Source organism: Lissotriton vulgaris, chromosome 6, assembly GCF_964263255.1.
Source record: "Lissotriton vulgaris chromosome 6, aLisVul1.2, whole genome shotgun sequence".
Classification (NCBI taxonomy): Eukaryota; Metazoa; Chordata; class Amphibia; order Caudata; family Salamandridae; genus Lissotriton; species Lissotriton vulgaris.
The window spans coordinates 838,343,975-838,370,557 of NC_141694.1; the positions used below are offsets into that span (position 1 = coordinate 838,343,975).

General features: G+C 47.1%; 1 protein-coding gene across 1 annotated transcript in view; it reads left to right on the top strand.

The window, feature by feature from the left end:
* Positions 1-26,583, top strand: part of LOC147708080 (potassium/sodium hyperpolarization-activated cyclic nucleotide-gated channel 1-like) — a 1,712,518-nt gene that overhangs the window by 520,850 nt on the left and 1,165,085 nt on the right. The window contains exon 4 of the mRNA XM_086926862.1: positions 5,162-5,285. Within this exon, the coding sequence (XP_086782988.1) occupies positions 5,162-5,285 (124 nt within the window). The remainder of the gene's footprint in view (positions 1-5,161; positions 5,286-26,583) is intronic.

The window sequence follows — 26,583 nt, forward strand, 5'->3', positions numbered from 1 at the left end:
TGTGTTTGCCCAGTGTGCTGTAAATTAAATACTTCCAGTGGGCCTGCAGCACTGATTGTGCCACCCAGCACAAGCTGCCTTTCAAAGGTGTCTCAGACTTGCCACTGCAGTGTCTGCACACCGTTTTTACTGCCATGTCGACTTGGAAAGTGCCCCCACTTGCCAGGCCCTAAACTTCCCTTTTCTTACATGTAAAGCATCTCTCAGGTAGGTTCAAGGTGCCCCCATGGGCAGGGTGCAGTGTATGACAAAGGTAGGTCCTGTCCTGGTGTGTGTGACATGTCCTGATAGCGAAATACTGCCAATTTCATTTTTACACTATTGACCAGCTATCTGTCCCATAGGCTAACACGGTAGTTGCTTTGTAACTTCTTACAGCCCTAATTTTCAATTGGTACAAGATAGGGAAATCAAGTTTTGTATTCCTGAACTCAGGATTTAAAAATATATCTATCTGCAAAGATGATTTTTATATTATGTGTTTGAAAATACCACTTTTGGAAAGTGGGTATTTTCTTGTCTAACCATTCTGTGTGTCTCTGCTTGTTTGTGTATTGACTGTATGGTTTTGGAGTGACAGAGGCTGGGGGTGTGCATTCACTGTAGACAGTCACAGAGGGACGTTCAGGTGAGTCCTGCCTTTCTTTGGTGACTAATAGTTAGGCTGAATAGGGCTGGTCTGCACTTAGTGTGGTGGAAGGAATTTTCAATAGCACCTGCATACTCAGTGTCTCCTCTGCTCAATGTATTCTCCACCTCCGGTAGTGAAGCTGGGCCAGAGAGGGCAGAACTGGTTTGGACTGTGCTCACAAAGAGAACAAACAGTAAATGTGTTATAAATATTGGGGCCCTGACCTCAGGACTTGAGAACTCTTTTGGATCAAGGAACCTGCCAAGAAAAAGAGCTGGAGAAGCTGTGAGGAGGAACTACCACTTTGCTGTGTGCTTTGCTGTTTTGGCCTGCATTGGCTGTTTCTCTCTTGGGCAGAGAAAGGACTGGACTGAACTTTCTGCATCTTCTTTGAGTTTCTCCAAGGGATTGAGATAGAGCTGCCCCCTGCTCAAGAAGTCTTACGAACAGCAAAGACTTTAAGTTAATCTGCTGGCAGCACTGGAAACTGTGTTTTGTGCTGCAACAGAAGAAAAAGCAATCCGACACCATCAACAACTGTTGGCTCCGTGTCCTGAAGGCACCGCAGAGGGCACTACTGCACTTCGCTCCGCAACCCAGGTTGCTGCTTGCACCGTGACCTGTTGGCAGCGCACTTCGCACCACCGCCCTGGTATCCCCAATGACTCTACTCCACGCCAACATCGACGCGGGTCTTTGCACCATGATTTGAAGGCACACTTGTAAATTACTAGACGCATCACCCCGTCCCACATAGTAACCTTGGCCTACCATTGCCGGCACCATAACTCCGGTTTGTTAGCCGACTACAGCGTTTCAGAGGCGAAGATGCTGCTACTTGCACCATGACCTGCTAGCACATCATTGAGCACTGCCGCACTTCCAACCGGAGCCTTGGTCTCATAGATGCCACTGGATGGCATCACAAGCCGCTACCTGTACCGTGACCAGAGGGCACCGCATGCTGCACCGCTGCATTTCGCATTGCAGCTCTGATGCCTGCCGATGCCAGTACTCCTGATTTCAACCGCACAGAGTTCGAACTGCAACGCAAGTGACTTCAAGGGCCCGACCACTCCGGCACAACCTCCAGAACCAATGCCTGCCGATGCTGGCTCTTCGGAGATCACTGCAGACACCCTGCATTTCTAAAGGGACTGTTTTGGGGGTCTTCCCAACATCATAGCTGGCCTGTGATGCTGCAGTCAGCCAGAACTGTTTGGGTTTGTTGTTCACAATGCCGTGATAGCCCCGAACTGAGCTATTGTCTTCAAGGAACTGTATTTCAAGTCTATTTATGCTTATTGATACTTCTAAGAAGTGTATGGTGGATTTTTATCCTTTTTAGTCTTGTTTTGCACGGATAAAATATTGGATATTTTTTAAAAACTGGTGTGGTGTCCTTTTGTAGAGTAATCACTATATTACTTTTGGATATGTGCAAATGCTTTACACACTGCCTCTGAGATGACCCTGACTGCGTGTGCCAAGCTACCAGGGGGTGAGTAGGGGGTATTTTAGAAGTGTATCCCCCTTATCCTAACTAAGAAAAAGGGTCCCTACTTGGACAGGGTAACAACCTGCCAATTGCAGACCCCCCTTTCTAACAGGAGGCAAGAGCCGCTTCCTGATTGTTTGGGTCCCCTCATCTTTGAGATGGAGGGGACTGGAAAGTGTGATTAACCTTGCCCCTCCTACCTGAGGGGTTGGGTGGCAAAAATGGGCCCACCTCCCTCTTAGATTGTTTTTCCCGTTGATTCTCCTGCCCAAAGTGAGTGACAGAACAAGTGGGAGCCAGTTGCTGGGGGCAACAAAAGGCAGGGACAGCTCACAAAGGCTGCAGGTATTTGAAGCTTCCCCTTTGTGGACCCAGACCATCCTGGGGGAGGAGGCGTGACACCTCTGCCCAGGATGGGCTTTGTTTCTGGATCCAGAGAGAGGAGGCTCCCTACCCAAGAGTTCAGAAACGTGTATGGAGTGGCATATGGCAGACATCAGGAACCAAACCAGGGCTGGTTGTTTTTCAGGGGGCATCTCTAAGATGCCCGCTGAGTGCATTTTACATTAAATCCCACACTGGCATCAGTATGGGTTTAATGTGCTGAGAAGTATGCTACCAAACTTCCCAGGTTTTAATAAAGCCATTATGGAGCGGTGGAGTTTGTAATGACCAACCCCCAGCCCATATACTCTTTATGGATTTACTACGCTTACAATGTCTACGAATAGACAGACACTGTGGGGGTACAGGTCTTATACAACTGCACACTCACCTGATGTCTAGTGCACCCTCCTGGAGGGGTGGCTTACCTAGGCCTCAGGCAGTGGGCTGTAGGCATGGCAGACAGGGATGTGTGCCATGTCGACTCTTCACTTTTCTCTGCACCATAATATGCAGCCTGCAATGGCAGTGTGTGGGTGTTGACATGCAGCGTCTAAGGGTGGCACAATAGGTGCTGCAGCCCTTAGAGGCCTTACCTGGTCATAGTGCCTTTGGTACCCATGGAATCTTTTGCAAAGAGCTTACCTGTGGCCAGAGATATGCCAATTGGAGGTACAATTGTACAGTTTTGGGAAAGAACACAAGCCCTGGGAGCCTGATTGGCAAGGACCCAGGGCACATTAAGTCAGGTTGTATCAGATGTCATGCAAAAGGTGGGGGGTAACCATGCAAAAAGTGACACCTTCCTACAATGCAGAATTGTTGTCATCAATCACCCACCTTCATTAGAGTTGTTAAGCGTACCCCAAAATCATATAATTGTTATTGCCTCCAAGACAAGTGGCCTGGTCTAGGCTGGTGAAGTAGTACCCATATACTCAGTTCGTTGACACAGTTAAAATCTTAACTCTGCTGACACAAAGGACACTGACACATCGGGTTGCTTACATTTTCCTTTGTCCTTGTCACAAACCAGACCAGCCTTAGGCAGCGTTCCTCCTCCGCTCCCCCCAACTACTTCCTTTATTAATGAGCTGCAAGCTCATGTATTCCAAAGGATCACAAGGCAACTGTTCGCATACCACAACACAATAATATTGTTTTTGCTACTGAGAAGAATTGACTCCAACCAGACCATCTATTCCTTTCTTTCCTTTTCGTCCATCAAAAGCACAGTATTATAAGTTTCAGTGCTTCTCATAGATTTTGGAGGAGAGAAATCGTCTCGCAAATTAAGACTTGTGGGTTCATTTAGGGTTTGACTGAGCAGGATCACAACCATAAATCAAGCCTGCTTCATTTAGCAGTGGAGAGTTGCTAAGTTCCCAACAAAGTAGTCTCATCGGGGCCAACAACTTGAACTTAAAACTTAGGGCGTGACTACCATCTACTACAAGCTGCCTTGTCAGCATGTTAGCATGCCCAATCTACTTCGGGCACATGCTGATTTTTCCTGCATGGGCGAGCCATATGAGGTGTGACATGCCTGGGTAGGATAAATGTATAATTAAACTCAAACAACGAGAGAAAACACTCTTGGTTTTGGTGCCACTGACCTACATTTCTCTGCGCTGCGCTGTGCCAACACAAGCACTCTTGGAAGAAATGCTCTGCTGCACTGGCAGCATTCTAATTGCCACTGGAGTTTAAATGACCCCGTCAAAGAACTGGTCTTTGATTAACTGCTGAGGAGCAAAGAAAGATAACGTGAGCATCTTCAAAGAAGATTATTTTAGAGGTTATTTTAAAGTTCTGTTTCCTGTGCCACGCTGGAAAATATCGTTTTCATGTAAAAACATTGTTATATGGCTGCTGAGAAGAATAAGGAGGAAATAAATGCAGAATCATCATTTCTGATCCTGATATTAAATCTTGTTTGGGTAAGAATCGTTCCAAGACGTCTGATTTTGTTTTGCCATTTAAGTTAGAGACCAAGGACCTTTTTGGACAAGCTTGCTATTTTATTCTACGTTTATAACAAGTGTCTATGAAGCACAAGGAAATGTTGCTCACTTGTAATCGAAGTTCTGCATCACAGAGATAATTATTGAAGTCATGAGCGATTCTCACACATGCCCAGTCTCTCCTTCAACATGACAAATACACCTTTGGTCAGATCGAATGTAACTTCGTCCCACACAAAGAAGTGAGCCTGTGAGGCAACTGCTGCTACAAAGTGTGATTGGATATGGAAGTTGCTGGCTCCTTAAAAGAGCAGCACATGTTTTTAGTATCACTATACATGCAGCATCTGGACATATTTTTCTTCGTGTCTTAATTGTGGGGTTATCTTCTCCCTTTGCAGCAGGTTTTAAGTTTTGTGTTGCCATGCTGGCTGTCTTTTGTCTTTTACCTTCTCTAACTGGATATGTTATTGTTTGAAACTTAAGTATGCTTGGATCACTGCACACGAGTGGGGCTTTCAATGAATGATGTAGAACTAGGATAATAAACAACATTTCCTTTTTTTAATTATCTGTTGTGTGATGCTTTATTTAATGTTGTATTTTTCAATTCCCATTTAAATTATGTGTTTTTTTAAGCAGACACCTACTAATAGTTACTATCCTATTTTTGTTTAAATGCAGTGGTTATTCTACTCCTTTCGATGAATCACTCACACTTGAAAGATTACATGCTTATAGAGTAATGTCTATGTTACGGCTAATTCGAGTTTCAAAACTTGTGAGATATGCGGATTATCTGGAAATGGTAAGTTTTGTACTCTTATAACTATTACAATCTTTCATGACAACAACAAAATAATGAGGTGAAAAGGATATCCCTTTCTCTGATTTTGTCTGTGATGATTTCCAACATTTTTGAAGAATTAAAATGTAACAAGAACCCTGCATCCCCATTATGTCTTGCAAGGTTCATGTCAAGGATATCATAAAAGATGAACACTGAGCCCATCAGGTTCAATTTCAGTTACGTTGATCTAAGATAGAGGAAAAGCCTAATATGAAAAACCTGTTAAAATTCAACCACCCATGCTATCTTAAAAAGTTAAACTGAAGGCTAAACAGGCTTTCATCCAACTCTGATGACACATATGGGGGAAATTCCAGATGTCTAAAATCGCCAACTATGTATATACCTGTGATCATTCTAGTCTTCCTTTGATTTTATTAAAAACATGCTCTTTTTAATTGGGTCTTGTATTTCATGGCTTAACTGGCCTAGAATGACCCCCTCAGTGCCCTCACAGTGGGCCTCATTTATGAGGCTGTGCGTCACTTTTACGCCGCCGGTACGTCACTTTTTGTGACGCACCAGTGGCGTAAAAAATGCACCTTGTTGCGCCATATTTACAAAGTGACGAATCTAGGTAGATGCGTCACTTTGTAAACCCCTGCACCACATTATACCTGCGCCAGGTATAATGTATGCAAGGGGGGAGTATTGACGCAAGGAACGGTCGTAGAAGTGACGCAGTGAAATCTATGAGATTCCACTGCGTCACTTTTAGGACGCCGTTGCGTCAAAATCTTGCGCCTGCCTCACAGCAGGCGTAAGAGGGACGCAGGCCCTTTCACATGGGGCTTGCCCCATGTGAAAGGACGCATTGCTGGAGGTGCGTCACTTTTGTGACACACTCCAGCAATGCGTCACTTTTGCGCTTACAGATACGTCAGAAATACTGACGTATCTGTAACTCCTTGCGACATGATGCGTCATACATTAAATATGACGCATCAGGAATGTCGCAAGGAGTGCGCACTGAGAAGTGACGCATCGCTGCTTTCACGCAGCGATGCGTCATTTCTCATAAATGAGGCCCAAGGTTTTTTTCCTCAGATACGTCAAAGGAGGTCATCTTTCTAACGTTCTAGACTAGACCCACAAGTGAGATGTTTTTGAATTAGTTTGACTGCAAAAAATCATTAGAAGAAATGGGGATAAAGCAGGCTGAGCTAAAATTAAAATTTTAACATGATTTTTCGATGCATTGCAAGTCATTTTGACTACGCCACTAGAAAGTGTGTGAGTTGTCTTCGTATAATAAATGGAGAAAAGAGAATATCATCCATAGTCACATCATGGTGATCAACGTTGTAATTAGATAACATTTGGTTGGACTGTTTCTCAAAATAGAGGAAATAGTTTTACAATTAAAAACCTTAATATTTTTGGAATTTCTGCAATAGATAATATGCCCATAAAAGGACCGGGCCCATAAGATGTAGACCTGTTCTTGAGGCACACTCTGATGGTTCTTTTTTGCAGCATGAAAGTGTAAAGGGGAGAAAAGCTGTTAGGAAAATTATCAATTAGCCAATAACTCTCATAGATACATAATAACCCGAGGGCAACTACTTGAGGTTAGTTAGTTTTATCACAAAGCCAAAAATAACTGTACATAAAGACACCTCAACATAAGGGTATTGAAATACAAACGTATTAATTTGAAGCAAAATCTGCGCATCCAGTTTAGACGGTGCATCATAAACAACACAATTAGTTCAAGAATAGAGAAGCAGAAAATCAGGAAGCATGAGTCCAGATTTCCCTGCATCAAGGGGTGCTGAGTTAAAAGCATTAAATCTATCTCTATTCTAACACTAAGGTGACTTCCCTACTTATGCATTTTCAGAAAGAATAAAAGGTCTCAGCACATGGAGCCCTTCTAAGACGCCTACATGAGCAATGGGTCAAGTGACATAATGCTACCAAGACAGCTTGTTTTAAGATGCTGTCTCTCTGAAGGCAAGAAAGAAGAGGGGTACTATCCCTAATTCCAACACCCAGTTATCCACAGGTAGCAGTCCCATGGTGCCGTTCAAATCATGCCATCCTCTCTGAGTACAGTCCTGAAGGTATTTTTCCACGATGTCGACGGTATACCTTTCTCTCTACAATTTGCCCTTGGTTCTCAGGCCTCTCCTTTGTGAAACGCAATGACCTTCCTTTATCGTCTCATGCCACACAATTGTAACCTTTTCTCTCTGCCTAGCTAGTAAAATTAAAACATTATTCTATCTAACAAGAGAGCTCTTTCACCTACAACACAAAACATAGGAAAGAACAGATTTCACAGCACACATCAAATTCAAACTGGTAATTCTGAAACGAGAATCTTCAGGGACTTGCGTTTTTATGCCTACGAATTTCAGCTAAAATAAGAATGCACTTTGTAAGTTTTATGAATCCACATAACATTAATTCACTTTCAACTAATACATTTACTTTCATAGATTCACCTGCCTGAATCATTCCCCGTCGCCGAGGCGGTAGTCCCACGGTAAAAATATATATAAAAGCAGTGCCTTAGAATAAGATTGTAGTAGGCTGACAAGACAGTAGGCCCAAAAGGCCCAAAGTTTAGTAGCCTATCTACCTCATTATATGAAAAGAGCTGAAAACAGCTGCAACCAATCAGATGCCAGCACCCTCTAGAACCTTCCCAGCAGAGGCAGTTCTCCTCAGATTTTCACCTCATGTGGTGGTGAACGGAGTCTCCCTGAGTGCCTACTCAGTTTTTTCTTCTTTGTTCTTTCAGGATGTCTGAAAAGAAAGCTCACTTCAAGGCTTGCAGGACCTGTGATAAAAAGAGGGTCCATGTAGATGATCAGCATAAAGACTGCATCTACTGCCTACATCCTAATCACTTTGTAAAGGATTGTAGGATTTGTCGAACCTTCCCTGCCAAAACCAGCAGGGACAGGGAGGCAAGAGTTCTCTTATGGCTCAAATTGTCTTCTACAGATGATGAGGACAGGGCCTCTACTTCCAGCAAAAGAGCCAGATCCAGAGACAGCTTTTCTCCTGAGGGGAGAAAACATCATAAATCCTCTCATAGAGCTTCAGATCACACAAGGAGGTCGTCTTCACCTCCTTCTGGATCACCTTTACCTCCGCCTTCAGAATCTACCAAGTCTTCAGCAACTAAAACAGTGAGTAAAGCCCAGGTCAAGACTCTTTCACTGGTGTCTTCTCACACAGTCTCTGTGACTTCTTCTACTTCAAGCTCTTCTACTACGGTATCTACTAGAGCTATAACTTCTCCGATAGTGGCATCTAAAGTTTCGGCCTCTAAGAAAATTTCTGGGGTTAAAGAATCTGCTTCAGTCTCTACTTCTTCAAAATCGTTGGCGACGACCTCGTCGACGTTAATCCCGTCGACCACAGTACCATCAATGAGGTCATCGTCGACGAAAACCCTCTCGGCGACGAAGTCATCGTCGACGAAGAGCCCGTCGACGTCTAAGATCTCGTTGACGAAGAGCCCGTCGACGGCAGGTCCATCGAAGAAGAGCCCATCGACGACTGCCCCGTCGTCGACGGCAACCCCGTCGACAACTGTTCAGTCTACGGTAATCCCGTTGACGACGACCCCGTCGACGAAGAGTCCTTCGACGGCGGCCATGTCGACGAAGAATCCATCGACGGCGACCTCGTCAATGAAGAGCCCATCGACGGCAGCACCGTCGACGACGATTCCGTCGACGACGATTCAGTCGACGACAAGCCCGTCGACGACGAGCCCATTTATGACACAGTCGGCTGTTGCACCTTTGGTCAAGACGCCCATGTCGACGAAGAGCTCATTTATGACCAAAAGTCCACCCGTGAAATCTTGGTCTGTGTTACCTCAAGGATCTCAAGCATCACCTGTTACGTATACCCATTTTTAATTGAAAATGTACCATAGACAGGAGTATACCAACATTTCCCCTTTGTTACCTTCACATATCTTAGAGACATATGTAGAGGAAGAAGATTCTGATGAAGATGATGATGAGGAGGAAGGCCCTTTTGGGATTGCACGCCATCCATCAGAGTTACAGATAAAATGTCAGGAAGAGGATGAAGAGGATGGCTTCCATGAACATTTTTACCAAGAAGACTTGTCTATGCCTTATCATAGACAGTCACTTAGGGATCCACGTTCGGAGGACACAGGTCATCTTCCTCCTTCATTAATTCAGGATTTACAAGCCATGTTGGCCGATTATCGGCAGAGGTTTCCACCTACAACCTCTACTCCGACTGTACCTACTGTACCCGTAGTTATACCTACGCCACCACCACCGTCACAAGAGCCTGCCTCACCAAGACACATTGTAGAGCCAATACTACAGGGTAATCAGGATACTTCATCTTCAGATGAAGATGGAAAGAAGAAGTCGAATTGCCTCATGATGATGTGCCTGGAGATCCTTGGGATGAATAGGTAATCCCCATGTCTTCGCCTCCTATACCGCAACCATCTGACTCACCACCGGAGGATATTGGCGGCTTTCATATTATCATGCAAAGGGGTGCTATGCGGTTTGAACTTCTGGTCACTATTGAGCAGTGGGAATGTTTTCTTCATGACTTTAAAGAAGGGTATAGGAGAATCACCAGGGCTATACCGATTATAGATTTCATCTGGAAGGAAGGCCTTAAGATTATGAAGGCGCCTGCCTCTATTTCTGCAGTCCTTCCTCGAATCGAGAAATAGTATCGGGCAACACCAGATGCTCCATCTTGTTTTCTGGGTCACCCGCGCCCTGATTCTGTAATTTCGCAGGCCGCACAGCAGAGGTAAAAAAATCTGTCTACCCCAATCTCTACACCACCAGATAAAGAGGGCAGACGATTGGACTTGATAGGAAAAAAGTTTTCCACCAATGCTGCATCGGGTATTCACCTGTTACAACGCATTTTTTACTCCGCACTACCACTACAACGCGGGCATTACAACACATACCGTTACAGCGCATTGCGCTGGGGGGCGCTCTAGGATAAGAGGTAAGTTTAATTTACTATCCAACACCTTCCCTAGGGTCCACGGGGACTGGAGTTAGAATAGTAAATTATACTTACCACTATCCAGCACCCCAAAGCGCTATGCGTTGTAGCGGTATGCGTTGTAAATACCGCGTTGTAATGGTACGCGGAGTAAAAGTATGCGTTGTAACGACATACATCCCTGCATCGTCCATCAAGGCAGCTAATTCTCTGGCAATTTTGGCACGTTATGACCGCCAGATGTGGTCAGAGATATCGGAAATTCTGGAGCTGATACCTGAAGATCGTCAGCAGGAAGCACGAAGGATAGTGCTCGAAGGAGAACAGGCTGCATCAGAAATAATTGACTGCGCCTTAGACATTGCAAACACTAACTTTAGGCGGCTAGCAGGAGCTGTTGTTCTCAGATGACAGGGATGGCTCAGAGCAAACTCTTTTAGATCGGAGAGGCAGACTAAGATTCTTAATATGGCTTACGATGGTGAATCACTCTTTGGTAAGCATATAGATGACGCTTTATTGACCATCAAAACAGACACAGACACGGACACGGCTAAGTCGTTGGGTACCCTGCAATATAAGAGAGGATCCTTGAGAGGATCTAGGGGTCTTGGTTTTTCCTTGAGAGGAAATTACCACAATCAGCAAAACAGACAATACCAGTCTCAATACAAACAGCCTTATTCCCAGTCGTCGTACAGGCAATCATCTTCAAGCAATTTCTCTCATCAAGGCAGACGCCGGCGATCGAGCAATCAAGGCCGCGACTCAAATAAACAACAATGATCTTTGACAGACGCCAGTCGAACCTTCTCCCCTCCCTGTGGGTGTGAAGATCTCAGCATTTTTCCAACAATGGCAAAACATCACATCAGATCAGTGGGTCCTCGACCTTGTTCGAAGAGGGCACACTCTGGAGTTCTTAAGGAAACCACCTACGACCCCACCCAAGGGTCCCCCCTGCCTTCATTTACTGTTCAAAGAAGCCTTAAAGATGTTCCGCACAAATGCAATAGAAAGAGTTCCAGTCTCGCAAAAAGGGAAAGGATTCTACTCTTGATTCTTCCTCGTAAAGAAAAAATCGGGAGAGTGGCGCCCGATTCTCGACTTGCGCAGGCTCAACAAGTTTCTGAAGAAAAAGAGTTTTGGGATGGTGACGTTAACAGATGTGTTGTGCTGCCTCAACGAAGGGGACTTTATGGCTTCTCTGGACCTGGAAGATGCTTACTTCCATATCCCTATACACCCCAAACATAGCAAATACCTACGATTCACTGTGGCTGGCGTCCACTTTCAATTCAAGATGCTTCCGTTCTGGCTGAAATCAGCCCCAAGAATATTCACAAAATGCCTAGCTCTAGTCTCAGCCACACTGGGATCTCAGGGAATACAAGTCTTTCCATACATCGACGATTGGCTGCTCAAGGGTCCATCAAAACAGGCTACCAGACAAGCTGTAAAAAGTTGCCTCCATCTATTCTCAAATCTGGGACTTACTCTCAACGCCAACAACTCGCAGTTGCAACCCCTCCAAGTTCTAACCTTTCTGGGAGCAACACTAGACACCCAACAATGCCAAGCGTTCTTGACTCAGGATCGCCAGAACAAATTACAAAGCCTGGCAAGGTTGATTTCAAGAAAAAAGTAAGTTTCTGTTCGAACATTCTCTTCTCTTCTCTTCTGGGCATGTGCTCTTCAGTGAACAGTCTAGTCCTACTCGCAAGACTCAGGATGAGACCGCTGCAAGAAGAGCTGCACAAACAATGGCAGCAGGCCGGAGGGTCATTCGACGATTCCATAAAGGTGACCACACAAATGATACAGGCTCTCCACTGGTGGTCAAAAAGAAGCAATCTATCTCCGGGTCTCATGTTCCTGCTCCCTTTCCCAGAGTTTGTCCTGACTACGGATGCATCTATGGAGGGCTGGGGAGGACACCTTCAAGACCTCCAAATTCAGGGTCGTTGGTCTCGACAATATCAGCAAAAACACATCAACAGTCTTGAACTGAGGGCCATTTTCCTCTCTCTGCAAGCATTCCTTCCGAGAATTGCGAACTCCTCTGTGCTGGTCCGTACGGACAATACCACCAGCATGTATTACATCAACAAACAAGGGGGGATGAGGTATCTCTCCCTATCGCAGGAAGCTCAAAAGATGTGGGAGTGGGCTATCAAGCATGGCATAACCCTCAGAGCAGAGCATGTCAAAGGAACTCAAAATTCCCTAGCCGACAACCTCAGCAGATCTCTCGCAGGTTGCCACGAATGGGAGTTGGAGCAATTACAGGTAAACAGGATCTTCCGAATGAGGGGAACACCAACTCTAGACCTGTTTGCAACGCAACAGAACAGCAAATGCCTTTATTACGCCAGCAGATTTCCTCAACGGGGATCAAGAGGGAATGCCCTGTCCATGCGATGGTCAGGGATTTATGCATACGCTTTTCCCCTGATACCATTAATCCCGAGGGTTCTACTAAAGATGAAGAGGGAACATTGCAGTCTTATCCTAATTGCTCCTCACTGGCCGAGGCAGTATTGGTTCCAGGAGTTACTTCTGTTGTCACAACAACATCCGATTCTTCTCAATCCAACACTATCCATGTTGACAAGGGAGAGAGGTCAGATTCTGCATCCAGATCCACAATCGCTTCACTTGCACGCATGGCTCCTGACTTCTTAGAATTCAAAGATCTCAGAATTTCTCAGGACTGAAGAGATATTCTATCTAAAGCCCGCGCTCAAAGTACTATCAAAACATACCGCTATAAATGAAAGCACTTCTGTCATTGGTGCGAAACAAATAACGTACATGCACTTCAGGCCCCACCAGAGGATATTCTTCTCTATTTACTATCACTAGCTAAAGCAGGTCTATTGTTCTCATCTATCAAAGTCCATCTCGCTGTGATTTCTAGATTCAGAAAGAGTTCTAACAAGCCATCACTCTGTTCTTCGTCACTTATTAAACAATTTCTAAAAGGGCTATTCTGGGCTTTTCCTCCAGTTCGACGTCCACCTCCAGAATGGGATCTCAATACAGTTTTATCTCAATTGATGAGGAGACCTTTTGAACCAGGCTTTCACAATTGCAGAACCTTTTCTACATTTCTCTAAGGATTATGTTACTTTGCGAACAAATCTAAAATTCATTCCGAAGGTACCGTTTCAATTCCACCTGAACCAGCCAGTAAAGCTAAAGACTTTTTTCCCGGATTCAGTTACACCGGCAGAAAAGGCTTTGCATTCTCTTGATGTGAAACTTTGCTTGAAGTTCTACCTTCAAAGGACTAAGGTTATAAGAAAATCTAATCAGCTGTTGATCGCTTATGGTCAAGCCACGATGGCACAAGCCGTTACAAAAGCAACGGTAGCCAGATGGTTATTTTCTGTCATACAGTTTTGCCATGATAAAGCCAACAAACCTTTGCTTAGAAAGGTGAAAGCACATTCCACCAGAACTATGTTGGTTTCTACAGCGATTCCCAAATAAGGAATAATTGGGATTCGCAAAACAAATTGCTATTCCTACCTACATTTCCTTTTGCGATTCTCTAATTGCGATTCCCCAAAAAATCGCAATCTGAGAATCACAAAACAAACATTACCTACATATGGCCCATAATTAATAATCAAATTTAGTACACAAATTATCATCAGCTTCACAAAACGAGGATCTTCATGTTAACGTTCTCTGCTTGTTACATTCATTTTCTATGTTACTTTTCCATGCTACTTGTCAATGGCCTAAAATGCGTGACTTATTCATGTTAATAATACATTTCACAATTCTAACACTTCACTTTATACAGTAAATAATTATATGTGGATGCTTCCAACACGTGATTATGATGTACCCCTACAAATAAACTGAGATTTCCATGCTATCAGTTCCTCCCTCTGATGGCATTGATATATCACGAAAACTCCAGAAGATACCTGCAGAGTAGATCGATCTAAACAGATGTCATATCTAACATCCTCTGACTGAACTCTTCAAATCGCTTCAAATTCTCATGCTGACCATCCTACAGTCGGGGCTTGGCTAGCCAGCCACGATGGCGAACGCACTCTAGGGAGGCTCTGCAGCTTGATCCGATTACCCGCCTAATTCAATAAGTCTGCAGCGCCATCAGCACATCCTGTCGCGATCTAAAGGTACCCAACATCACAGGAGCAAGGCAGCACCACCAACGCGCTATGACACGGCGTGCCGATTGAAATGAGCTAACGCACCCGGGCCTGCATGGTGGATTGACAGATGAGGTACTGGAGCGAACAGGGATAAACAAGAGGGAGCGCCTCCAGGGGACCTGGCAGTAGTCTAACTGGGTGAATCTTGGCAACCATTGACTCTGGCAAAGAAGATACCAAGGGTGAGACGACGATTGGCGGGGCCCCGGGGGACTCACCGGGCCCCACTTTCGCTGATGGTGACAGATGAGCAAGAACCTGGCGTGTCGGTCCGGACAGATTGGAGGAGGTGCCTGACCATTCACGAGGGCCCGCCGTGAGCTTGTGGGTGCCCGTGTGACGGGTTGCGGGCCGTGGCCGGGATATTACCCTACAGCACTAAGGGAAGGCAGACATTCACACACTTCTGAGGCTCGGGGGTCTTGTTTGGCCCAGATTTGCGGCTCCTGAGGTACACCGGGGACACCGATGAAAGAATCCCCCTGAGGCTGGAGACAAGTGCATCACCACCGGAATGACGCACAACAGAGAAGACATGAGGGCCTAGGGGCTGGGCCTTCGTACCCGAGAGTGCGACCGTGCTGCCGCGAGGAGTGGGGCCCACTGAGCGCCTGGTGAAGCAGACTATAGCAATACTGCCTTCCTCCTGAAACCCATTGGAAATGAGGAGACAACAAGCTGGGACGGGTCTGTGTACAGCAGAATGCTAATAACACCCACCCACCTGATCAAGACCACAGGGCGCTAGCAGTGGCCCTTACACTGGAATCAAAACTAGATTCCATCCTTCAGGTGGTTGAGAAACTGGGAACCTCATTAATACAGACGCGCACCTCCCTCAAGGGGCGCAAAGACGAGGTTACATCGGACTTTACGCTACTGCATGCAGACCATCGGAGGTTGGTGGAAAAGGTGCAGGAAACAAAAACAGGAACTAGCTGAAATCTGTCCTGCTACTAAAACTGCAGTAAAATACATACAAGCGTTGACAGTACTTATGCAAGCAATGGAGCGCAGAATAGAGGATGCGGAAGGGTGGTCCTGCCACAATAACAATGGTGCTGTGGGACTGCCTGAGGGCACAGAAGGGTCAGATACTGTGTCCTGTACTGAGCAATGGCCGAAATCTCTTACCGCATGAAGAGCTTTCCCCTCACTTTGTGGTGGAGAGGACCCACCGAGTGCCAGCAGGCTCACCTCTTCCGGGAACCCGACCCCAGCCCTTCCTCTTCCATCTCCTCAACTTCAGGGACTGTGACGCTGTACTCTGCGGGACTCGAAAATTTGGGGGAGATAAAGGTAGACAATACTAAAGTGCTCTTCTTCCCAGATTATGCCCTGGGAGTACAAAATAGAAGGGACTCATTTCTGGTGGTCAGGAAACAACTACAGGAACTCTGCATGCAATGCTCCCTCCTATACCCTGCCCATCTTAGGATAATCTCAGGTGAATCTACTCACTTCTTCAACTCACCGGAGGAGACCTGGACCTGGCTGGAGGCGGCTGGACACATAATAAAGCATTGCCGCGCTCAATAACAAACGCACCGGCAAGGACTGGTCACTCAGGGCCGTATAGGAGAAAGCACAAATGAAATAAACACCAGTCTCCACACCTGAAGGTGATCCCCCAATCTAGAACAAGTCCCACAGGAGAGGCAAGAGGCCTTACAAACAGCGGCAAAGATCCAGCACCGAAACCATGCTCTAGAATGATCTGACGCATCAGACCAGTCCCTCAGTGATGATAGCTCCACTGCGACATGGCTAAATGAAGGAGATGCAAGTCTGCTCCCAGATATAACGCTGCAGACAGCAGAGGAGATCATTTGATCTGTTAAAGTTTATCCCGCATATGAATCAATATGTTGTGACATACATGCCTCATATTCACTGCATTAGTAAGGGGAGGGGGGCTTACTTCTAGGTAACAAACCTTCACAAGGCAACCACCCATCCGCGCAATGCTAACCTTCATTGGTCCCTTGCCACACAAAACCTGGTGTTGTGCGCTCATTAGAAGAGCATACTAGGGCCATTGCACATACAAATGTTTCCACCCATCCTCCCGCACTGATGTAGTTAGTCAATAACTGCCACTTGGCATAGTTCAAAGGTTGGGTGGAAACACGTTATCCTTCTGCTCTCTACTCATTTAGTTCCTCTTCTCTCTATTTTCCTTCCTGTTTCTTAATTGGTTTCTGTGTTATGAAATGCTACTTAGTGCGATCATGCAGAGGTAGATCACAAGGGTGTGGCCCCCAACTGCAACACAAGAAAGCACATCGAATCGCCCCCCAGTACACAGCGCAGCTCGATCACCTCAAGGCTTCCACTTATGCAAACTATGCCCACCACTAACATAGTCACTCGGAATGTGCCCTGAATGCACACACTGGTGCGCCGATATGAAACATACTCCTACCTTGAGCACAGAGCAACACACATAGCACTCCTGCAAGAGACACATATTTCGTACCCAGAGGTTCACAGACTCCAGCACCGATGGCGGGGACAGCAGTTTGCCACAGGCTACTCCTTATACGCTTGGGGTGTGCCTATTTGGATAAGGCCAGGGGTTCCCTTCATGGCAGATGAGAGGGTAATTGACCCATACGGCCGCTATGTATTTGTAAGGGGCCGCCTTGAAAGGAAACAACTGTTGTTGGGAAACATTTACGCCCCTAACACAGACTTATCATCTTACTGGCACTCTCTTTCCAGGGTGCTGTCCGGATGGGGTGGGATCCCAAGTCTGATAGGAGGAGACTTCAACGCGGTGGTTGACACTGCGCTGGGTGTGTAGTTCCCACCACTTCCGCAAACAGCTGCCACAACCAATGCCAGGGCATTGAGGCAATGGCTGCACCACTGGTGTTTGGTTGAAATCTGGAGGACAAACCACCCACAAGAACGGCTTTACTTCTTCTACTCCCTTCCATACAAACTACATGTCCGTATGGACCACTTTGTGGAGACTGCGGACGTGATCATGAAGTGTCAACAAGTAGAGTACTTGGGGAGGACACATAAGACCACAATCCCCATCTATTGCAACTGAGTGGGCAAATGACAGGGCAAACCACACACCTCTGGCGCCTGAAACCAGCAGCACTCGAGGACCCACCATTCCGCGCGGCATTAGGTACTGCCATCTCCACCTACCTTGAAACCAATGCTGGCTCAGGGGCCGACAAGAGAACAAAATGAGCAGTGCTCAAGTTGGTGATAAGAGGGCAGTGCCTGGGCATGGAGTGGTGCATCTGCAAACTGTGAGACCAGGAAGGGACACATCTTGAAAACTCACTATTACAATTGGAATCAAATGCAGGACCCACAGACTGTTTACAAGCTCACTGACACTCGTAGCAAACATGTGGCGGTATTGGAATGGCTGAGATGTCTGAATTATGCTGCGCACTCAGCCCGCATTCAAGCCACGGCGGACAGGGAGGGCCGCCTGCTGACATGGCTCATTCGGCAAGACCATATGCTGCACCCAGTCCAGGCACTGCGCTCAAAAACGGTTGAGCAATTGACGACTCAACAAGACATACATCTGGAGTTTGTCGCTCACTATAAATTGTTGTATGAATTAATAACACACAGGGATCCAGAGGCGATAAACAACGTCCTTCTTTCTCAGACATTACCAACATTATCTCCGTCATAACGAGCAGAGCTACAGGAACCAATTACACATGCAGAGGTCCAGGCAGTCATACAGACACTAGCCACAGGTAAAACACCCGGCCCAGATGGCTTACCAACCGAGTATTACAAAGCATATGCACGCAACTAGCCTCACAAATATTAGAGATGTTTAGCAAATCTCCAGAGATGTCTGCCCTACCAGCAGCACTGCAGGGGTTCTTACTCATGTCACTCCCAAACCAGACAGGAATCCTGAAATGATGGGCTCATACCGGCTACTAGCGCTTCTAAATAAGGATTACAAGATCCTGGCCAAAATAATGTTGTAACAACTGACTCCCCTGATGCCCCACTTAGTGCATGCCGACCAAAACGGTTTCATACCAGCCCACTACACATCTCTCAACACGCCATCTCTTCCGAGTAGCGGAATACTCCCGGATGAGCCGGCCACACTCTGGATGCCTAGTCCTGGATCTAGAAATGGTGTTCAACACACTAAAATGGGAGTATCTATTTACTGTTCTCTCTAGATTTGGATGTGTGCTCATTTTATTGGCTTAGTTAAACTACTCTACAGTCTTCCTTTCCTACAACCAGAATAAAAACAGGACTCGAATAACTTTATTGTGTGGTTACTTAAAACCATTACATTAAGACCAGAATATAAAATTACAAAAGTTAAAACCAAAAATGTTTCTGCTGGCAAGCATTTATAAAAAGTTCTCAGAGTTCAAAATGGCACATGCAGTCAGGGACCTGTGAGTGCCACCCAGTGTCCCGCAACAATATTTCTATTCCTTTGCGCCCTTGGCTGCCATCAGCACGCACCGGGTCTGTTGTATAAACTTTCCGAACGCGGCCATCTGTTTTACTATGCTCAAGGAGTATAAATGTTGGATTGCCTCCTTGGCTGTGCGTGTCCCCGCGTCCCTAAGGATGGGCCTGAGGTAGAGGGTGCGGGGTGAACGTAAGGCAGGGCAGCAGAATAGTAAGTGGGCCAATGACTCACGTTTGTAGTTACAGAGTCTGCATTCCTGAGCTCCCGTGCCGCATTTCCCGGATGGTATAGTTCTTTGAGCGGGAGGGGGTGCAGTCTGTAGGCTAGGATCTTTTGGAGAGCTGGGAGACCCACGGCCTGCATGAGATGGTTTCGGGGGTTGTACGCAGTGTGTGGCAAGCATAGAGACTCATGGAAGGCTCTTTTTGCGAGAGACTCAAGGTCCAAGGCCCGGGAGCAGGCACGCACTTGCTTTTTTATCGCGTGTTTGATGGTCGTGTAGTTGACAAGGTCTGGATTCCACGACTCGATCGCCAGGTTAAGTTGGATTTTTGCCATTTCAATGGTAGCTGACCAGGGGTTCCCGGGTGCCATGAAGATATGTTTCAAGACGGCCTTCAGTGTGTTGTCACGTGCCGCTGTTGTTAAGTAGTAATATTTGCTTAAGGCTGCCCTCTCTTCTAGTTTTTGTTGGTTGAGTGAAAATTCCAGGCGAATTAGAGTGTTTCTTGTACATTTTGGTAGATGATACAATCTCTTGTATGCCCCGCAGTGAATTTTTTCCAGCTCCTTGTACAGTTTTCCTGGATATGCCTGTTGTGCGTAATTGAGGGCCGGCATTAACTTGGCCTTGAGGACTCTTTGGATGGCAGTTGATGAGGGGCTGAGTAAGGAGGCTTGTAATTTGCATAGGGCGAAGGTGATGGTCTTCCCTTTGCCCTGAATTTGCTTTAGGTGGGTGCCACACAACCCCGATTCGTGAAAGGAGACCCCCAGGTATGTATACTTCTGAGTGCTGTCCAAGGTCAGGTGGCCAAGGCTCCATTTTGCTCTTGTTTTTTTGGGGTAGTGTCCGAAGATAACTATTTTTGACTTGGTCGGGTTTGCTACCAACCTGTTTTTGTTATTGTATGTTGCCAGGGCGGTGAGTGCCTTTTGAAGCCCTATTTTTGTGTGATCCAGGATTACGAGGTCATCCGCGTATTGCATAAAGTGAATTTTGGTTACACCTATCTTTGGTGTTGCTAAGGCGGCCCCCGACAGGGCTGTCTCCATGTCTGCTGTATATAAATTAAACAGCAGGGGTGCCAACACGCACCCTTGTTTTAAGCCCCGGTTTGTTTCAATCTTGTCTGTTGCAGAGTCACTTGAAAGTTTGATTCTTACCCAGGTGTTTTGATATAAGGATTGTATCGCTCTTAACAGAGAAGGGTCGATGTTCCAGTGGACCAGCTTTCTCCATAGGATGATGCGATCTACTCCATCAAACGCAGCAGAGTAATCGATGAAGCAGGCGAATAATGGTAGGCTTTTACGCGCCCGCGCTTGATTGGCTAGGTAGGAGAGTGCAATGATAATATCTACAGTCGAGGACCCTGGTCTAAAGCCGGTTTGACAGAATGGCAGGAGGTTTTCTTCGCTTGCCCAGTCTGTGAGGTCCTTCAGGATGGCACTGGCGTAGGCTTTGCCCTCGATGTCCAGGAGAGCAATCATACGATAGTTGGTTGGATCCGATTTAGTCCCTTTCTTATGGATTGGGTGCAAGAGCGAGCCTCGCCATGAGTCCGGCACATCCCCCGTTAGCCAGCAGTCAGTGTATAGATGGGTCAGATTTTCGGACCAGAATTCAATGTTTGATTTGAACAAGTGGCCTGGGAGGCCATTGGGGCCCGGTGCGCCGTTTGGTCTGATTTTTTTTAGTATTTTGGACACTAGAGATTTTCCGGGAGGGGGCGATGTTTCGATAATCAGAGCCGGGTTCACTCTTAGTGGGGGCATGACGAGTGACTGATTGGTTGATCGTTCTTCGCTGTAGAGCGCTTTTACATGGGAGACCCAGGCTGCTGCCTCAAGGGAGTTTTCTTTGTGATTTGTGCCTCGACCAAGATGGCTTATGTAACTCCAGAACTCCTGTGATTTCCCGGGGCTCAACAAATCGAAGATTTTCAGCCACTGAGCCTCGCAATGGTTACGCTTTGCAGCCCACACTTTTTTGGAGTGGCTCTTTGCCGCCTCCTGCAGTTGTATTTTGTTTGTGATTGAGCGGTTTTTACTGTGGGCTTTTCTTTTTTTATTTAAATCCTTTGCACTTGTTTTGATTTCTGCATTAAATCCAAAGGCCGTCGGGGGATGCCAGTAGATTGTCGTTTGTTTGTCCCCGCGTCCCCGAAGTATTGCCGCTAAGGTGGCGGTGATTCCATCCCATATTGCTATTGCATCATGGCTGTGTTTGCGCAGTGGCCAACCTGCCCACGAGTTTGCCCAGTTGTTAAAAGATGCGGTGGCTACTTGTCCCCATTTGATTCTTCTGGGCAGCTTTATTAATTCTTGGCCGTCCGTTTCTCCAATGCATACGGGCCTATATCGTGGATTCACTGATAAATTCATGGTGATTGTTAGAGCTGCATGGTCGCTGTCGTTGCGTTGGTGTACAATGAAGTTTGTCATTTGAGTTTGCAGTTTGTCGCTTAGAATGATGTAGTCGATCGTCGTTTGTTTGTTGTACGTAGGACCGACCAAAGCTCCCGGGGTGTTCTTTAAGAGCACTGTGTGCGCCGTCGCCAGATTATAGGATTTTAAAAGTTCATTGAGTGCTTTGGCGGCCCCGCGCTGTTGTTTATGCTCAGATGAGACCCCAATGTTATGGATATTAAAGTCACCGAGGATAATACAGTCTAATGATGAGTGGTGTAGCAGTAAGGATTCTAATTGTTTTGCAAGTGTGAGCGAATTAGCTGTGTTCTCCTGCGTGTTATGATAGATGTTGATTAATAATATTGGAGCAGTGCCGTTGTTGGGGTGGGGGAATTTCAAAATGCCCGCCTGAAGAGTGTCTGGTTGGTTATGAAGTTCCATGAATTCTATGTTCAACGAGTGTTTAATGTAGATGCAGGTCCCCCCCGAGGGTCTTCCAAATATGTTATTCTTTTTTGCCGCTTTGCCATATTCTGCATATCCTCTTAGCGACAGCAGTTGGGTCAGCCAAGTTTCCTGTATGCATATGATGTCTGCTTCCTCCAAGAATTTCACCGCGGCTTGATTCAGTAGCAGTTTTTTGAGGCCTGATACGTTCCACGTTAGAATTTTTAAGCTCTCGATAATTCTCTTTTTCTCCAAAATCTTTACTCGCTCAATGGGAGTGTGTTGGTAGGATCGGGCTAAATTTACAGTGCAAAGTGTGTTAGGAGCTGGAATTTAATGCTGATGACAGCCAGGACCAATCATTGTTTGCATGGCCCCTGGTTATACACAGTCGATTTCCTTGGCTGGGATTAGTTGTAATCTTGATTGGGGTTCCATTAATTGCACTAGTGTTTATGCTGCTTTTACATCCCTGGAGGACGGACGCAACTTTTGGCCTGTAGTTCGAGAAAGCATTTGCACGTGTGAGTCCTGCCACTCCCTGTTCCTGGTTGTCCAGCTTAGAGTGTGTCATCAAGGTTTTTAAAATTGAGGGATATTTTTGTGCCGGTTTTGCCTTTATCTTTATGCCCCAGCTTTCCAGTAGAGAATATTGGCTCCTCAGTGCCTCCGCCAGGGCTGGGCTGATGAAAGTTAGTTCCGTTGTTTCGTTTTTTTCCTCCGCATCCGGGGGCAGGAAAGAGATGGTTTCGATATCTGTGGTTTTTATGTCTTCGAGTCCTGGGATGTTTGCGCAGAGTGTTAAAAGGTTGCTGCGGTTGAGGATGTCCCATTTTCCTAGCGAGGTGTATTCTGGGTGTAGCAGTATTTTCCGTTCATTCACGCTTTCTTGACTTGCAAAGCTTACGCTAGCCTCGTTGGGCCGAGTTTTACCCTGAGTGCCAGTTGGAAGTAGCGGGGTCAGGCCGGGCTGGTGAGAGTTTATCTGATGTTTTAACCCTGTTGTAAGTTTTGGCGCCTCAGTGGGCATTGAGCAGGGTGGGCTGTTATTCCATGGCCTGTTCACTGTGTGCTCCAATTTAAGGCATGTTGACCCGGGGGGGGCCCTCTGAGGATCTCCAATGGTGACATTGGGGGTTTTTGTGTTGTCAAGTTCTAGTGCTCCATTCGGTGTGCACTGATGTTGCCCGGAGTGCTCATAGCTTGTATGGTGGAGCTCCTGCTCATGTGGCGTGGGTTTGTTTGCTTCATCAAGGTTGTGTGCCTGTGATTCGTGCGCGTATTTTCCTCTTGTCGGAACTGTGGCATGTTGGGGAGCCACAAGGAGGGCTGGCGAGCATAGTTCCGGTTCTGAAGTAACTATGTGTGGATTTCCCGTAGTTGGTTCAATTGCTTCTGCAATGTGCGTACTGGCTCCCTGATTGGGTGTTTCAACTGTTATGGTGTTACCGGGGGGCTGTTTATTGGGTCGTAACCAATTGTGAATAACGCTGGTGGCATATGCGTTATTTTTCTTCTCCTTGTTGAGTTTTCTTAGTTTTTTCTTATTTTTCCTTGATAGGTTTTGCGACTCTGGGCTGATCGGTTTAAGGGTTTGTTGGAGGACTGGGTTTTTAGCCTTGCTCGGGGGAATTCTTGTTCCATGAGCGGTGGACGTTGTGATCGAGGCCATGGGAGCAGTCTTTTTCGGAGTGCTTGGGCAGAGGGTTGCTGGGCCGTTGTCCATGGAGTGTGCCTGTGTAGAATCCTTTGTGATTAAAGGCAAGCTCGTCTGGCAGTTTTTTTTGTTTGCTTCGCCCTTAAGATCCTCTATTAATGTGGTCATGATGTTTGGGAGTTTTTCTAGGCTGTGCAGGATCGGACTGCAACTACATGACTCTGGCTTGAATTGCGCACTGTCCTGCGCTCTGCGTATCAGAGCGTTCAAGTTGTCCAGTTTTGAGTCTATCCCAGAGATCAGGTTGGCCACTATTTGTAGGATATTGATCTGGACATCAAGCTTGTCCGCGTGCATTATCGCTGCGCCTGTCATTGAGAGGAGGGCTTCGCTGATCAATGATAGATGATTTGTGTTTACGGAGCCGCTGTCAGGGAGCGGGGGCGGGACCGTTTTATCATGTTCTGGGGAACCCGGTCCTGGCGACTTCGGTAACTGATTTAGGGTCCTGGCGAGGGGTTGACTGGTTGCTCCTCCCCTTGTAGAGGATGTTCCGTGGGCCGGTCCTGCGTGCATCGTTACGATAGGGGGAATTGTTCCTTTCTTGTCATCATAGGTATTGCCTGAGGTGTCAAACTTATTAGCATTGATTAAGGGAGGGATGCTCCGCTGACAGTCCTCTGGTGTAGGAAGGATCATGTCCGTTGTGTTTGATCGGGTGGGCCCGAGCACCACCCTATCTGGTGTCGTAGTTTTAGGTGGTATTCCGCTCTTGAAGGTAAGTACTGTTGGTGAGAGGGGAATCCTGGCGGCCCGAGGGCTCGCGAGTATTGGGCTCGGCCCTTCCTCCCTTGCTTGCGTGGTAGGTGATCTGTTCAAGGTCCTAGAGCTAATGGGAGGGGAGGTTGCTTTGGGGCTCAAAAAGCTTCTTATATCTCTGTTTCCCACGGCGCAGTTTGAGCGTTCTTTAGTGCTGAGCTTAGCCTTGTGCGCATTTAACTTCTGGGGGCTATAAGGCTTCCCCGTGAAGTCAGTCGGGGGTTGAGATATGGGGAAGTGAGCCGGCGATTCCCCGATGAGGTCGATGTGGGGTCCCGGGAAGGTTGGAGTTGCTCCAGTTGCACCCGTTGATCCTGAGTGTTCCCCATCCCAGGGCCCTGGGCCTTCGTAAGACCCCCCTAGTTCTAATACTGGGGGATAAAATAGCTTCGCTTTCCGTCTCTTGGCCAAGCTGTGTGGCCGGGTCCTCTCCTGAGATTGGATTAGGGTGGAGTTTCTGGTCCTCATTTTGCAGTTGGTTTTGGGTAGCTGCCGGGACCCAACAGCTGCTGCTTGGTTGCTTGGTTGGTGGAATCCACGTGGTAAAAAAGGTGGGCCACGGGGTGAGCGTAGTTCAGCTTCGGCTGGGTGATGTTCTGCGGCTCTGTGCTCTGGTTATAGTTCTGCAGTGGGTCAGCTGGTGCTTTTTGCAGGGAGTTGAAGTTGAAGGCTCTGGTCCTGACCTACTGGCCGATGACCGCTGTTCTGCTGCTGGGCGCTGTGCCCCCGTCGTGCCCGTGACCCCCGTTGATGCGGGCAGCGCTAGGCTTGGCTTGGCCTGGCTCCTCCTGGCCCCCTGGCCTACGGGCCCTGTGGAGGGTTGTAGGGAATTTTTGACGGTGGCGCCGGTAAAATCCGTTCTGCACGGCAACCCTGCCCCCCAGGTGCTCTTCTCCTATGCGCAGACCTGTAGTTAAGCCTGCTGGCCCGGCAGCACCCTTTGGGGGGGGGGGAGGGAGGAAGTCAGGCAATGAGGAGGGAAATGATAAGTGCCTGTGGGCCAGGGGCGATGAAGCCGCTTGCTTTGTGTTCAACTTTTCTGTGTTCAACTTTTCTGTGTCTTGTGCAGTCTTGTGCCGTCTGCCGCTGCACTTGTGCTCCTTATGGAGCTCACCGCAATTTCCGCAATTTCCGCCGCTGTGACACCCGCTGCAATGCGGTAATGCTGTGACGCCAGCCGCCACTGTGGCGGGTGGAGCCGCGGGAGAAGCCGCGGCTGGTGGATGAAGCCGCGGCTGTAATGACAGAGGGCGGAGGTGGCGGCGGCGGGAATGCGGCGGCGGGAATGCCTGGAGGCCGGAGCTCGCCTAACGCCTACTGCTTGCCGCTTACCGCTTGCCCTTCCCACCGGCTGTGATGGACTGTGACGGCTGTGGCGGCGGCGGCTCTGGCTCGCAGTTCGGAGATCCGGGCGGTGATCCAGGCGGTGATCCGGGCGTGATTGCACTGGCAATGGTCACGGAGTTAGACGGAGGAAAAACAGGACTCTATGTATCAGACCCAATATCTATTTGTCACGGCACCAGACAAGGATGCCCGCTATGTCCATTACTATTTTCACTAGCCATGAAACCATTGGCGGAAGCGCTTCAATGAGGAAGTGAGGAATGGGGTATTCCACTGGGTGACGGGGTGCATGCAGCCTCATATGCCGAGGACCTGCTACTCTATCAACGAGATATAAGACACCTTTGTGATAACATAGTGAGCATATTATCTAACTTTGCATAACATTCTGGCCTACAAGTAAACTGGACGAAGTCATGCTTATACCTGTTCCTAGAATCTGTAGGCAATCCAACATTAGTGGTCAATAACACAAAAGTGCATTGTCAACCATCTGTGTTCCGATACTGGGGGATCAGGATTTAGGTCCAGCCAGGAGACCTGCTGGAGGGTAATCTCATGCATGCTATCAGCACAATAAAATCACAGATGTACTTCTAGTGCTCTCTCCCCCCAACTGTAATGAGTCATATAGCACTCCTTAAAATGGTGGTGCTCCCACATCTTTTATATTACTTTACCAATTTGCCACTTTATGTTAGACCTCTGATCTTTTGATTGTTTGAGCATGTAATG